The sequence below is a fragment of the Geotrypetes seraphini genome, chromosome 6 (assembly GCF_902459505.1).
Source record: "Geotrypetes seraphini chromosome 6, aGeoSer1.1, whole genome shotgun sequence".
Lineage (NCBI taxonomy): Eukaryota > Metazoa > Chordata > Amphibia > Gymnophiona > Dermophiidae > Geotrypetes > Geotrypetes seraphini.
Window position 1 is genome coordinate 217,595,633 of NC_047089.1, and position 14,549 is coordinate 217,610,181.

Sequence of the window (14,549 nt, forward strand, 5' to 3'; positions counted from 1 at the left end):
GGGGCCGTGTTTCAGTAGATAAATGCCTACTTCAGGGGTCACAAATACTCTGTCGGACATATTTTGGTGTTAGGAAAGAAACAATTATGCAGAGTCAGCATCCAGTAGTAGCCAGAGAAAAGCTGTCTATTCATCTCATCTTTTAATCTGCCTGTGCTTTGTCAATAAAGGACTGCATTTTATGTCTTACATATTATACCAGTGTACTGGAAGTTCCTTGGTCCACCCCTACTTTTGTGGCTCTGTAGACCAGGCACAACCCTGGAATGCAGTAACTCCAACTCTGCAGGTCGGCATTATAGGACCAGACTCAAACATTAGGGGCTCAAATACATAAACAATTCTATTTTTTTTTCTCTCTCTCTCTCTCTTTCCCTTTCCCTCTCTCAACATCCCTTCCTGTTCCCTTCTCTCATTCTTTCTCCATCAGGGTAATTTAATGGCCCTCTGGTTGGTTGTTAACCAATCAATAGCTTTACCAGGGAAGAGTATGGATTGCTGTAAATGAGTTTAGTTCTATGAGGTGGCTCTCATAACTCACTGGCTGTGGGAGGCTCTGATGGGCTTCAGGATACAATGACTGCTTCAGGCTTTGTATTTATAAGAAGATAATATGAGAATGTGTCTGGAGAAACCTAGACTCATGCATGTTATTCTCCCTCAGGAGAACAAACTGCTTTTTAAAGTGCAGTTGGGAATAGGTTGTACCTCCCTTTAGTACTGAGTGTAATGTGTATCTGATAGCATCGGGGGATGGGGTGAGGGAGAAAGGTTATCCCAGAGGGATTGTTGGGTTCTATTCAGCTTTAGATTTCAGAATGTTACTTCTTGATGTAAAAAATATCAATCATGAAGGCAGGTTTCATGTTTACAACACTATTGCAGAACATGACACTTCTACTCATGGTGTCCTCTTATACCACTCACATGACATCTGTGTAGGGGGGAATTTGTCCCCTGTATTTTCTTCACTTTTTCTCTCCTCTCTTTTCTTCTGGCTCCTTTTCTAGCTCTCTCTCTTCCCTATGTATCCTGTCTCTCTCATGTCAGTAAGGGTCTCCTCAATCCCCAGATCCACCTGTCCAGAAATATCAGCAGAGGTTAGTTGGGTTTTGACTTACCATCTGCATAACATTTTCTTTCTGAGTTTATGGCTTCAAGAAAGAAAAATCCTTTACTGCTTCAAACCATAAATTATTTTAATCCTGTTTTTGCAGTAAAAGTCAGTTTATACTTTTTTTCAAAATCATCTTTACTGAAAATCAAAAAATGCATACCGTAATTCCACAACCCATAGCTGACAATCACTAATAATAATAATAATAATAACTTTATTTTTCTATACCGCCATAGTTAGATGACTTCAAGGCGGTTCACATCGAAAGAAGGCTGGACATTCAGCGAATTACAAATGCATGAAGGGGAATGTTATAGAAGAAAAGGGAAGTAAGGGGAGGAAAAGTAAGAGGGGTTGTAAGGGGAGGAAAGCGAGAGGGGTTGCCTGAGCGATTGCTTCGGGTTTGTAGGGGGAAAAGTGTGGTGAGCGAAGGTCGGCCTGCTTAGGTGATGAATTTGTCAAACAGAATGGTTTTGATTGATTTTCAGAATGCGTTGTAGGTCTGTTTGGTTTTGTTTATGTAGTTTCCCAGCCAGGATTGTTGTTTGTTAGCTTGGAGCATGAAGGTTCTGTCAAGGAAGGATTTGTATTTGCAGCCAGTGATTTTAGGATAGGCGAAGATGTTTTTGTTTCTGGTTGTTCGTGTGGGGTTGTGTAGAGTGAAGTGTGTTTGCAGGTAGGAAGGTGCTAGGCCCCAGATTTGTTTGAAGCAGATGCATGCAAATTTGAACTGTATTCGCGCTTCTAGAGACAATGGGGTTCATTTTTTTAAAAAACAATTGACGTCCAAAAGACAGCACAAACTAGCAGGTGGACATCCAAGGGGGCATTCTCAAAATAGACTTTCTAGACGTCTTTCTGGTCATTTTGTCTCCAGTGCATCCAAATCTTTAAGGGGTGTTTTAGAGATGTGTTTTGGGCAGGTTTAGGACTTGGATGCTCGTAAGGCATAATCAAACCTTTAACAAAAGGTCCTGGGCTTTTTTTTTTAGACATTTGGAGCTAGACCTGTTTTTTATTTTAATTAATTCTCTATTTATTCATTTTTCCAAAATTACAAAAAAGCACATTAATTACTTGAGTATAGATTTGCAATAGAAATCAAAGAAAACTAAACACTGCTCACAAAGGCAGTGTAAGGTAATTAGAAATAAAATATATATTATTTAGTCCACAAATGAAAGTAAAGATCCAAGTATTAGAATTAATATAAGGAAATATACATAAGTATACAGAACATCGATAACAAGAGCAGACCAGGAGACAATGATGTAAACCCCTCAGGAGCCTATACTTTAAACTGTAGGAGAAGCTAACGGACTACCGTATTTTCACGCATATAACGCGCGTGTTATACACGATTTTACAAACTGTGCATAACCATGCGCGTTATATGCGTGAGCGCGTTGTACAAATTTTTTTACATAGTTTCCGCCCCCCGACATCCGATTCAACACCCCGAAGGACCGCTCGCACCCCCACCCCGAAGGACCACTCGCACTCCCACCCCGAAGGACCACTCGCACCCCCACCTGACATCAGAGAAAGGGCGGGACCGCCGGAAGAGGAAGCAGCGCACGCAGAGCTCAGAGAAGGGGCAGGACCGCCGGCAGAGGAAGCAGCTGGGCTCACTGGCATCCGGAAACAACGGTAGGCAGCTTCTCCATGCGGGAGGGGGAGGGGGGAAGCTGTGGGGGTGCGAGCGGTCCTTCGGGGTGGGGGTGCGAGCGGTCCTTCGGGGTGGGGGTGTGAGCGATCCTTCGGAAAGGAGAGTCGGGGCAGGTGAAAGGAGAGTCGGGGCGGTGAGAGGAGAGTCGGGGCGGTGAGAGGAGAGTCGGGGCGGCATGAGCGGTATACGCATGTGCGCGCTATAGTAAAATTTGTATACATAAATTTCTGTTCCCCGCGCGCTATACCCGTGTGCACGTTTTACACGGGTGCGCGGTATATGGGTGAAAATACAGTAATCATTAGCTAGACCTGTTTTGAAAGCGTTTAAATGCTAAAAAAGTGCCCAAACTGACCAATTGACCACTATAGGGATTAAGGCATGACCCCCTTATTCCCCTAATGGTCACTGACCCCCTTCCACCACCCAAAGATGTGAAAAAATACCAGTATTTTCCATCCTGTATGACAGATTCACATGGCTCACATATGAGGGGGTGCTGCAAAGTTCTCAGCCCAACCAACTTCCTAAATCTAATGTTATTTTGCAACTGTAGCTGAAAAGAGTGTTATTTTAGTTTATTTCATTAGCATTTAAAAAAAAAAAAAGTGTGTGAATAGGGATTTTGGTTGTGTGCTCGGAAAGGAGAGGTCGGATTTTGGTAATATTATAGAGGAAGAAGCAATAGGCTTTAGCGGTTTGTTGGATCTGAGTGGAAAAGGAGAGAGAGGAGTCAAAGATGACCCTGAGGTTGCAAGCTGACAAGAGAGGGAGGAGGAGAATGTTGTCCACAGAAATAGAGAATGGAGGGAGTGGGGAAGTGGGTTTAGTTGGAAAGATAAGGAGCTCGGGAAAGTTGTACAAGCAGATTGAGATTCAGGCCTGGATTCCTATAGAGAGGTCTCCTGTGGAGAGGTAGATCTGTGAGTCAGCAGCATAGAGATGATATAGAAAGCCATGGACAGAGATCAATACACCAAGGGAGTGTGTATATATGGAGGAAAGGAGAGGGCCCAAGACAGAACCTTGAGGTACACCGATTGAGATTGAGATATGCAAACACTGAAAGTGCAATGGAAGAGATAGGAAGAAAATCAGGAGAGAACAGAACCCTGGAATCCCGGTGAGGACAGCGTATCGAAGAGTAGGTGATCCACAGTATCGAAGGCAGCAGACAGATCGAGGAGTGGATGAATCTGGTCAAGAACAGGTCATTAGAGTACAGGCCATTGGATCTGGTCAAGAACAGGTCATTAGAGAGTTTAGCAAGGGCAGTTTCCATAGAATGGAGTGGGCAAAAGCCTGATTGAAGTGGGTCAAGAATAACTTGAGATGAAAGGAAGTCCAGGTAATTTCAGTGAACAGTATGCTCAAGTAGCTTTGATAAGAAGGGGAGGAGGGAGATGGGGTGATATTTGGAGGGAGATGTGGGGTCTTATGAGGGTTTATTACATAAGAACATAAGAATAACCTTACTAGGTCAGACCAAAGGTTCTTCAAGCCCAGTAGCCCATTCTCATGGTGGCCAATCCAGGTCAATAATACCTGACCAAAACCCAAAGAGTAGCAACATTCCATACTACCAATCCAGGGCAAGTAGTGGCTTGCCCCATGTCTTTCTCAATAACAGATTATGTACTTTTCCTCCAGGAATTTTTCATACCCTTCTTAAAACCAGCTACGCTATCCACTCTTATCACAACCTCTGGCAAAGCATTCCATAGCTTCACTATTCTCTGAGTGAAAAAATATTTCCTTCTATTGGTTTTAAAAGTATTTCCCTGTTCCCTATCCATCTCATTACAATATCCTTATTCAACTTGATATGCCATAATTCTGCTATTCTGTATTATCATTTCACTATGCAACCTAAGCTTCTTCTCCTTGCATTGTCCCATGATCATTCCTATTTGTTTCACTGTGCAACCTAACCTCCTTCTCCTGGCATTGTCCTATGAGCAATCCTATTTGTTTCACTGTGCAACCTAACCTCCTTCTCCTGGCATTGTCCTATGAACAATCCTATTTGTTTCACTGTGCAACCTAACCTCCTTCTCCTGGCATTGTCCTATGAACAATCCTGTTTATTGATGTACTGTAATGCTATAACTGTAAAATTGTAACCCATTCTGAACTTTTTGGGGAGGACGAGATATAAAACTAACTAACTACCTAAATATTTGAAGACATCAGGAACAGTTGCAATGGAGGTTGAGAATATGACAGATAGGAGGCATGACAGGGGGAGAGATAGCACTGAGTAGGTTGGTGGAAATCAGATCAGAGGAGCAGGTAGTGGGTTTGGAGGAGGAGACAGGTGCAGTTTCCTCTTCAGTGATTTCAGAAAATGAGGAAAAAGTAGCAGGAGTTGAAGGAAAGTTGTCAGAGTGGAAAGGTGGAGGGAGGTGACCTGGTTGAGAACTCAAGGTGAATCTTGTAGAATAACTCTGCCATTGTTTGGGGGGGGGGGGGGGGGTGAAGGGGGCATTGGAGGTAGGGAAACTTTGAGTAGACAGTCGAGTGTTCAAGAGGGTTAGAGCCAAGAGATTTAGTTTGTGGTTTGGCAAGCGAGAAGGCAGATTGGAAGGATGTCAGCAGGAATTTGAAGGGTATGAAGTTGGCACGTGTGCAGGATTTAAGCCAAAGTCATTCAGCAGATTGGGCACAGGAATACAGGTAACGGATATTGGGGGTCAGCCAGGGCTGGGGTTTGGTGTGCCCTACAGGATGTTAAATGGAAAGAAAGAAAGTATTTAGAGCAGAGGAGAGAATGGTGTTGTAGGAGAGGACGGCTTCATTGACAGACTTATGTGACATAGTAGTAGAAGGGAGGGCTGAGATGGTGATGGAGATCATATCAGGGTCAATAGCCTGAATGTTCCTAAACGTATAAGTAATGATTGGTCTAGTCTGGGGGGGGGGGGGGGGTAATGAGTTGTGAAGGTTAACAGTTAATGGTCAGAGAGAGGAAGAGTTGAGGCGCAGAATTTGGTGGTAGAGCAGTTGGAGGAGAAGACACATCAAAGCAGAGGCCATTCTTGTACGTAGAGGTGATAGAGCACAGCTGGAGATTGTATGAGGATGTAAAAGGCAAGGCACTTGGAAGTATAGGAGTTAGAGGGGTCTTCAGCATGGATATTGAAGTCACCAAGGATGAGTGAGGGAAATGAGGGCTTGAGAAAGAAGAGAGGGACTTATTAGGGGGGCAGTAAATGACTGCTACTCAGAGGAGTAGAAGAGCAAATAGACAGATGGAGTGGAATTCAAAGGAGGGAGATTGAGGCAGAAAAGGGGTTCATATCTACAAGATGGCTAGAGTAACAGCCCAACACCATCTCCATGACCAACTGGACAAAGTGTATGTGAGAAAAGGTAGCCTCCATGACATAGGGACGAAGCTGAAGCAGAGTCTTCAGGGAAGATCCAGGTCTCAGTTAGTGCTAGCAGGTGGAGAGTTGGAGAGATAAAGAGGTCATGAATGAAGGTAAGTTTGTTGGAGACAGAGTGGGCATTCCATAGAGCACATGAGAAAGGCAGAAATGAAGGGGAAAGGAGAGGAACAGCGATAAGGCTGATCTAAATTGGAGTTCATTTAGTAAACCTAAGTGGGAAGATTTTAGTAAATTGTTCAATAAGTATGTGAAGTCATTTTGTTTTTGAACCCCTGTCCTCCAGCAATTATGAAGGTAGCCCCTTTGGACTTCCATCTAGATCTATTTGATTGGTTGACCCATATGCTGAAAATGGGAAATTTTCCATAATCTCAAGGACATATTATTATTCCAATACAAAAAATCCTAAAGAATTTAGCTCAATAGTCACTGATTATAGACCAATAGCATCCATCTCCTTCTTTGTAAAATTGATGGAAGGCTTGGTCTATCTTCAGTTATCAAGCTATTTGGAGCACCACTCTGTTCTGCATGATTCTCAATCTGGTTTTAGGCCTTTGTATAGCACGGAAACAGTTTGGCTTCTATTTTGGACTCTTTGCATAATCTGTTTAGTAAAGGTACTAATGCTCTGATAATGCAGTTCGACCTGAGTAGTGCATTCAATCTCGTGGATCATATAAAATTGCTAGAATGTCTAGATGCCATCAGAATTCATGATAAAGTTTCTAATTGGTTTTGATGATTATTGTCATTCTGTTTATTCTAACAACACCTATTCTAGCACTTGGAGTAACCTTTGCAGTGTCCCTCAAGGCTCCCCCACTCTCCCCTTTGCTTTTTAATCTATATTTGTCTTCTCTCAATTCTAGGTTATCCCATTTGCACCAGAATTATAATGAGACATCAATGGCATTGAACACTATAACTTATCCTGTTTAATCTACAATTAAAATCCTAGGAGTAATTCTAGATCAGAACTTGACCATGAAGAACCAGGTTGATGCCCTGGTACGGAAGGACTTCTATACTTTATGGTAATTGCACACAATTAGAGCATATTTTAGCGTTCTATCCTTCAGACTATTGGTACAATCCCTGGTGTTGAGTCAATTGGACTATTGCAATATTGTTTACTTGGCTGCCACCCAAAAATATCTATACCATTTGCGTATTATCCAGAATGCGGCAGGTATGATCACGTTACCCCTTCTTTTTGAGAACTTTATTGGCTGTCAGTGGAGGCCTGTGTGAAGTTTAAATTTGGTTGCCTGTGCTTCGAGGTGTTGTTTGGTCTTATACCTAATTACCTATTGGATTTGTTTGCATTTGTTGATTCGAAATGTCTTAGACATTGTGGTCTAACCGGCGCCTGTAGATAAGGTAGGCTCCGGTCCAAACCCACAAATACTCACACTTGACGTGCTTCCATAAAGTTGGAAGTCCTGCTGGGCTCAATGTTCATGGGTAAAGCATGAAAACAAAAATTCAAAAGAGTCAGTTTTATAGTTCATGCTACAAGTCACTTTTATTGGGGCTTATATTGGGAGCCAACTTCCATTCAGTCTGTACTCCAAGTCACCAATACAAGTTCCTCAAAACAAAACCAGAGTTGATGAAAAACAGTATGTCTCAGCTCTCATCTCCATACAGGTAAGTAACCAAAACACTTTACACAAACGTTTGTCATCAGTGGTCAATATAAATCTTCAAAACAATACTGTTATCTTCAAAAAGAAAGGCAGTTAGCAAGGTTGCTATTAGCACTGCCTGTAGTGCTGTATCCAAGCCTGAGAGTAAAATAGGCTTGGCCCCAGCCAGCTCCAGAGGAGTTGGTGGGGGAGGGGAGTAAGCGAATCCACCAAAATATCTGTTAACACAGAATGCCCAAATGGCCCCACAATCCCATCCAGTTGTACAGTGGATTCTCCCCACTCTTACTTCCTCATTCTTCAGCATTCAAACACAAAAGTAAACTTAACAGAGCAGCTTCCTTCAATTAAAGAAAAACGTTTTTTCTTTTCAAAAGTTCCCCTAAAGGGAGAAGTGCAGCACTGCTCTCTTTCTTCCCTCAAGTGTACACAGCTGCTGTGAAGCAATCCAAACAATTTGCTCACCTGAGCTGGAAGAAAAAACTCAAAAGTTTCACAAACATGTATCCTATTATTCTTCCATAGGCATACCTTCAGGACAAACTGCAGATTCCTGGCAATCCATAAATTCAAGCTCTGCTGGCTGGTTAGTCTCAGGGTCAGTATCAAACTCTAGCATTTCCACATCAGCAGAGCTATGAGGATCAGGAGCATTGTCCTGGATACCTCCTTCCTGAGCAGGCTCAGGGCAGACTGACTTCCTTCCCCTCAGAGCAGCTTCTATTACGTTCAGCCGGGCACGCCCAGTTCTCTGAGGGGGAGGGCCAGCCTGCAGCTTTTTCCTCACTCTCTCAGGAGCAGCAATCAGCTTTTGCAGCTGAGAATTGGCAGGAGAGGAGGGAGTGTTCTCAGGCTGTTCCAGGCTGTTACATTCAGCGTCTTTCACACCCTGGAGCTCAGCTACCTGAGATTTAAAGGGAAATGAACCCTCTTCCCTATTCTTTCCCTCTGGCTTGCTACATTGATCAGCCCTCCTGACAGTTGTAATGGGTTTAGACAAACCCCTGCCTGGCACAAACCGAGCTTTAAGGCTAGGGGTGTGACATACCCTCACCCTTTGCTTCTGACCCTCCCTAACCTCCAGGGGCGTATGGCTCTCCTCCTGCATCCTGGATAGGGTGTCCACGTTTGTGCTTAGTTTGCCCGGGCGATGCACCACCCTGAATCTAAATGTCTGCATGGCCAGATACCATCGTGTTAGACGGGCATTGTTGTTCCTCATGGTGTTGAGCCATTTCAGCGCCACATGGTCCGTTACCAGAGTGAACTCCCGCTCTTGCAGGTAATGCTCCAGGGTCTGCATCGCCCATTTGGCTGCCAAGCATTCCAATTCAACTGTGGCATAATTCCTTTCATTGGGATAAAGTTTGCGGCTCAGAAACAAAACCGGATGCTCCATCCCCTGGACCTCCTGGCTTAGTATTGCTCCCAACCCTGTCCCTGACGCGTCTGTCTGTAAGACCAAGGGTTTAGTAAAATCTATGGATACCAGCACCGGGTTAGTACATAAGGCTGCTTTAAGGTCCTCGATAGCCTGTCTCCCGCTATTCTCCCATCGAAGCTTGTCGGGCCTGTTTTTCTTTAACATATCTGTTAACACTGCGGCCCTTGTGGAAAATGCAGGAATGAAACGCCTATAATAGCCGAGAAGCCCCAGAAAGCCTCTCAACTGTTTTTTGGACTGGGGTAAAGGATATTCCTTCACGCATCTCACCTTATCAACAAGGGGTCTAACTTGCCCTCTCCCCACTACATACCCCAGATACTTCACTTCTTTCTGCCCTAGATAGCACTTTTTGGGATTGATTGTAAAACCCGCCTTTCTCAAGGAATCCAGAACTGCCCTTACGTGCTTCATGTGTTGCGCCCAGTCAGAGGAGAAGATAACAATATCGTCCAAGTAGGCTTCCGCATAATGGTGATGCCCACGTAGAACCTCCGTGATTCCTCTTTGACATGACGCGGCAGCACCATGAAGTCCGAAGGGCATTCTCTTAAATTGGTATAGCCCATGGGGAGTGCTGAAGGCAGTTTTAGGCCTGGCCTGGGACGTTAGAGGAATCTGCCAGTACCCTTTTGTTAGGTCCAAGGTTGAAAGGTATTGCGCCTGACCCAGCCGATCTAACAGGTCATCAACCCGGGGCATAGGGAAGGCATCAAACTGAGATACTTCATTAAGTTGCCGAAAATCGATACAGAATCTGGGGGTTCCATCAGCCTTCGGAACAATGACAATGGGGCTGCACCAGGGGCTCTGCGATGGTTCGATAACCCCTAGTGTCAGCATCTCCTCCACCAGATTCTGTACCAACTCCCTCTTCCCCTCAGTAAGCCTATAAGGTTTGACCCTCACCACTTTCCCCGGGGTGGTCACAATATCGTGAGTCACTACCTCCGTACGCCCAGGTATGGGGGAAAACACATCTTCAAACTCCTGTACTAGGGATCGTACTTGCTCCGCTTGCTCACTGGAAAGCTGGGTCCCTATATTGACCCCCTCGGCTTGATCCATATCGGCAATTTGTGGGCCCAGATCATCGTCCGGAGTCTGATCAGCCCACAGGGCTAATATTTCCCTATCCCGCCATGGCTTTAGCAAATTGATATGATAGGTCTGTATCCTGTTCTTCCCGTCCTTGACCTGATAATCCACTTGATTCAATTTTTTTACAATCGTGGCAGGTCCCTTCCATTCCGCTAGGAACTTATGGGGATCTGAGGGCACTAATATGAGCACCTTGTCTCCCACCTTTAAATGGCGTTCCTGGGTTTTCTTATCATAATAATATTTCTGTTTCTCCTGACTCCACTCTAGATTACGCTTTCCTAAGTGGGCCACTTGGCCTAGTCTCTTCCTTAACTGGGCCAAATAGGATATAACATTAGTCTCTTCTCCCTCTTGGGACCCCCAATGTTCCTTGACAATATCTAATATTCCCCGAGGAACCCTGCCAAACAGCATCTCAAAGGGACTTACCCCTAGAGAATCTTGTATTTTCTCACGTGCTGCGAACAGTACCAAGGGGATATACAAGTCCCATTCTTTTTTCTCTTGGCTCCCAACCTTCTTCAGCATTTGTTTTAACGTCTGATTAAACCGTTCCACCAACCCATTAGCCTGGGGGTGGTATGCTGAAGTTTTTAGGTGACGGATCCCAAAGCCTTGCCAGAATTTCTCCATTTCCCTCGAGAGAAAATTGCTTCCCTGATCGGTCAAGACTTCGCGAGGGAAACCCACCATGCAAAAAAGCCCCATTAATTCTTTCATGAGGGCCGCCGAGGTCGTTTTCCTCAAAGGAAAAGCCCAAGGGTACCTAGTGGCGACATCTATTATTACCAATATAAAGGTAAACCCTCGGGGAGTCCTTTCTAGTGGTCCCACAATATCAATAGCTAATCGTGTAAGGGGCTCCCCTACTTTAGGAATGGGAATAAGCGGGGCTCTGGCTGGCCTACTCAATGAAAGCTTCTGACAAGTAGAGCAGGACTTACAGAAATCTGCAACATTTCTAGATACCCCTGGCCAAAAAAATCTACGCAGTACCTGAATCTCCGTAGCTGCCGCTCCCTTATGTCCTGAGAGGGGGTGATCATGTGCTGTCTGTAAGACTACTTTTCTAAAACCCCGGGGAATCACTAGTTGTTCTCTGTTATCTCGCGGGTCTTTACCTGTCACACATCTATATAATAACCCCTGTTTTACTTTAAAATAATTCGGGTTATTCGTAGGGACAGCTGCCTGCTTCCAAAGTTCTAACAAGGATGCATCTGCTCTCTGTTCGTCAGGGAAGGTGGGAAATAGCTTCACCAGCTCCTTTGGAAGCCAAGGGATGTCCTTAGCCCCACTAGCCTGCATTAATGCTTGGCTTCTCTGACGTTTCTGCCTCTGATTTTGAGCACGGGAATGGGGATTTGGAGCCCGGGTATTCTCTTCCACCACCCCTTCCTCAAATGGAAAGATGGTCCCTAGCTTTTCCTCCTCAAGTGAGACTACAGGGCCCTGAGAGCGAGTTCCCACCAAACCTTGCTTGGGTTGGAGACATTCCTCCAGGCCTTTCCAATCCCTGCCCAGTATCAGATCATAGGGAGCACCCGGAACGATAGCAATCTTTACCTTGTATACTCTATCTGCGCTCAAGACAGTGATATCCCGGAGAGGGTATTGCACACTATCCCCATGAACGCACTTAATAGTGACCGTATCTCTCTTCTCATGTCTCTTCCCCCCAGGGAATAGATGTTGAAAACACCGGGTGGACATCATCGATTGATCGGCCCCAGTGTCAACCAAGGCCGACACCTCCCTTCCTGACACACATACTAACACCTTATATGCCTCAGGGATAATAGGGGCGTCCTTTCCCTGAGTAACTACGAGGTCCCTTAGCACCCTACAGGCCCTTTGGATATGGCCTGCTTTCCCGCAGCGGTAACACCTAAGTGCTTCTTTCTGCTGGGGTTCCTTGGCCTTAGGGAGTTCTGTGGTTCTACTTTGGAAGCCTTGTTCCCTATCAACCTTCCCCTTTCCACGCATCAGAGGCCCAGTAATACGTTCCTCCTCATAGGCACCTTGAGCATCAATATAGGCCTCTGCCACCTCGAGGGTTTGGCTTAGAGTTTTACAGCCTTGTCTTTGCACCCACCCTCGCAGGTTCTTCGGGGCGGACTGTAGAAACTGCTCCCGTATCACCTCCAACACTAATGCTCTGGGGTTCCCCAACCATGGGCCAAGCCACCGCTCTGCCAGTTTGGTTAATTTCTGTACCACTGCCTTAGGCCTTTCTTTATCCTGCATTACCGTCGCCCTAAAACGCTGACGATAATGTTCAGGCGTATACCCCAGATATTCTAATATATGATTTTTTACTGCCTGGTAGTCATTCGCCAATTCAGGGGCTAATGTCTGAAAAGCAGACAGAGTTTCTCCCGCTAAACAGGGTAGAAGCCTAACAGCCCACTGACCCTGAGGCCAACCAGCAGCAGTAGCTACCCTCTCGAATGCGACCAGGAATTCATCGGGCGCATCGGCTGGAGTTATCTTACACAGATTTACCAACGAGAGGGGGGTAGCTGCTCCTGTGGTTTGATGAATGGCACTCAGTCCTGAGTCACTACCCGTAGCTGGCGGGGGTCTTTGCAAAATTTGAGAAAGTACCTTGGTTTGCTCCCCCATTGCCAGTACCATCTCATCATGTTGACGGCGAGACAGCTCCTGGGATCTGTACCAAAGTTCTTGATTGGTTTTCAAGACAGCCTGCAAGTCCTCGCTTTGTTTCTGTCTCTCCGCTGCCAGGAACGCCATCAGTTGTTGCTGGTCCATCTTCTCACCGGCCTGAAACAGAAACAAAGAGAAAGACCAACCCAAGTGCGATACTTTTTACTGAGGTAGCCAATCTCCCTCACCCCCCCTGGTCAAGTACCTTACCAGAGAGAAAGGTGAGTCTACGCCTTTTGTTTTTAGGCCTCCTTGGCCCCCAGTCGCTTACTGCGTTTTTGTCCTCTTATCAGTGCTGAGGTCCTCCTCCGACTCAGGTTCACCACCGGTACACTTGGATTCTTCTGGTCGCGTGTTCCCTCTGTACTCCCCGTCGTAAGACTCTGGATACTGGGCACACTCGAACAGGAACCAAAACAATAAACTAAAACAACAAGCTAACACAACAAATTAGCCAAAGTCCAAAAACTTTTTTTTTTTTTCCTCCAAAAACCTTATTTTTTTTTTTTCCTCCAATAATATCAAAAAAAATTTTTTTTTCCAACAATTCTCCAAATGTTCAGCAGGAGGCGCTCTATCCCACTTCTGACACCAATTGTGGTCTAACCGGCGCCTGTAGATAAGGTAGGCTCCGGTCCAAACCCACAAATACTCACACTTGACGTGCTTCCATAAAGTTGGAAGTCCTGCTGGGCTCAATGTTCATGGGTAAAGCATGAAAACAAAAATTCAAAAGAGTCAGTTTTATAGTTCATGCTACAAGTCACTTTTATTGGGGCTTATATTGGGAGCCAACTTCCATTCAGTCTGTACTCCAAGTCACCAATACAAGTTCCTCAAAACAAAACCAGAGTTGATGAAAAACAGTATGTCTCAGCTCTCATCTCCATACAGGTAAGTAACCAAAACACTTTACACAAACGTTTGTCATCAGTGGTCAATATAAATCTTCAAAACAATACTGTTATCTTCAAAAAGAAAGGCAGTTAGCAAGGTTGCTATTAGCACTGCCTGTAGTGCTGTATCCAAGCCTGAGAGTAAAATAGGCTTGGCCCCAGCCAGCTCCAGAGGAGTTGGTGGGGGAGGGGAGTAAGCGAATCCACCAAAATATCTGTTAACACAGAATGCCCAAATGGCCCCTGAAGGTACCTTTTAGGATAAGGCCCTCCTTTAGTAGTGCAGAGACTTGAGCCAGAGACTGAAGAGATTTAAAAAGGCTTTTATTAAACAAGCATATATGCTGGACTTCTGGGCAGAACTAGCTGCATAAACAGAAGACCCTGAGGATCTCGGACACAAAAGTTATATAGTGTCCTAACCAGTTCAAACCAGTTCTAATCAGCTCTGACCAAAAGGTAACAGCAGAGAGAAAAACAAAACCATAAATCCATCCTATAATCTATACAGCAGCATCCTGTTGCCTCCTAGCCGTGCCAGGCACTAAGACAGATACATAGAACAGGCCTGCATGCATACGTGATTTCTCAGAGCAGTAAAATGGAGT

General features: G+C 45.0%; 1 protein-coding gene across 1 annotated transcript in view; it reads right to left on the minus strand.

Moving 5' to 3' along the window:
* Nucleotides 1-13,481, minus strand: part of LOC117363128 — an 86,000-nt gene extending 72,519 nt beyond the window's left edge. The window contains exon 1 of the mRNA XM_033950445.1: nt 8,362-13,481. Within this exon, the coding sequence (XP_033806336.1) occupies nt 8,362-13,150 (4,789 nt within the window). The 5' untranslated portion in view covers nt 13,151-13,481. The remainder of the gene's footprint in view (nt 1-8,361) is intronic.
* Between the last annotated feature and the right edge of the window lie 1,068 nt (nt 13,482-14,549).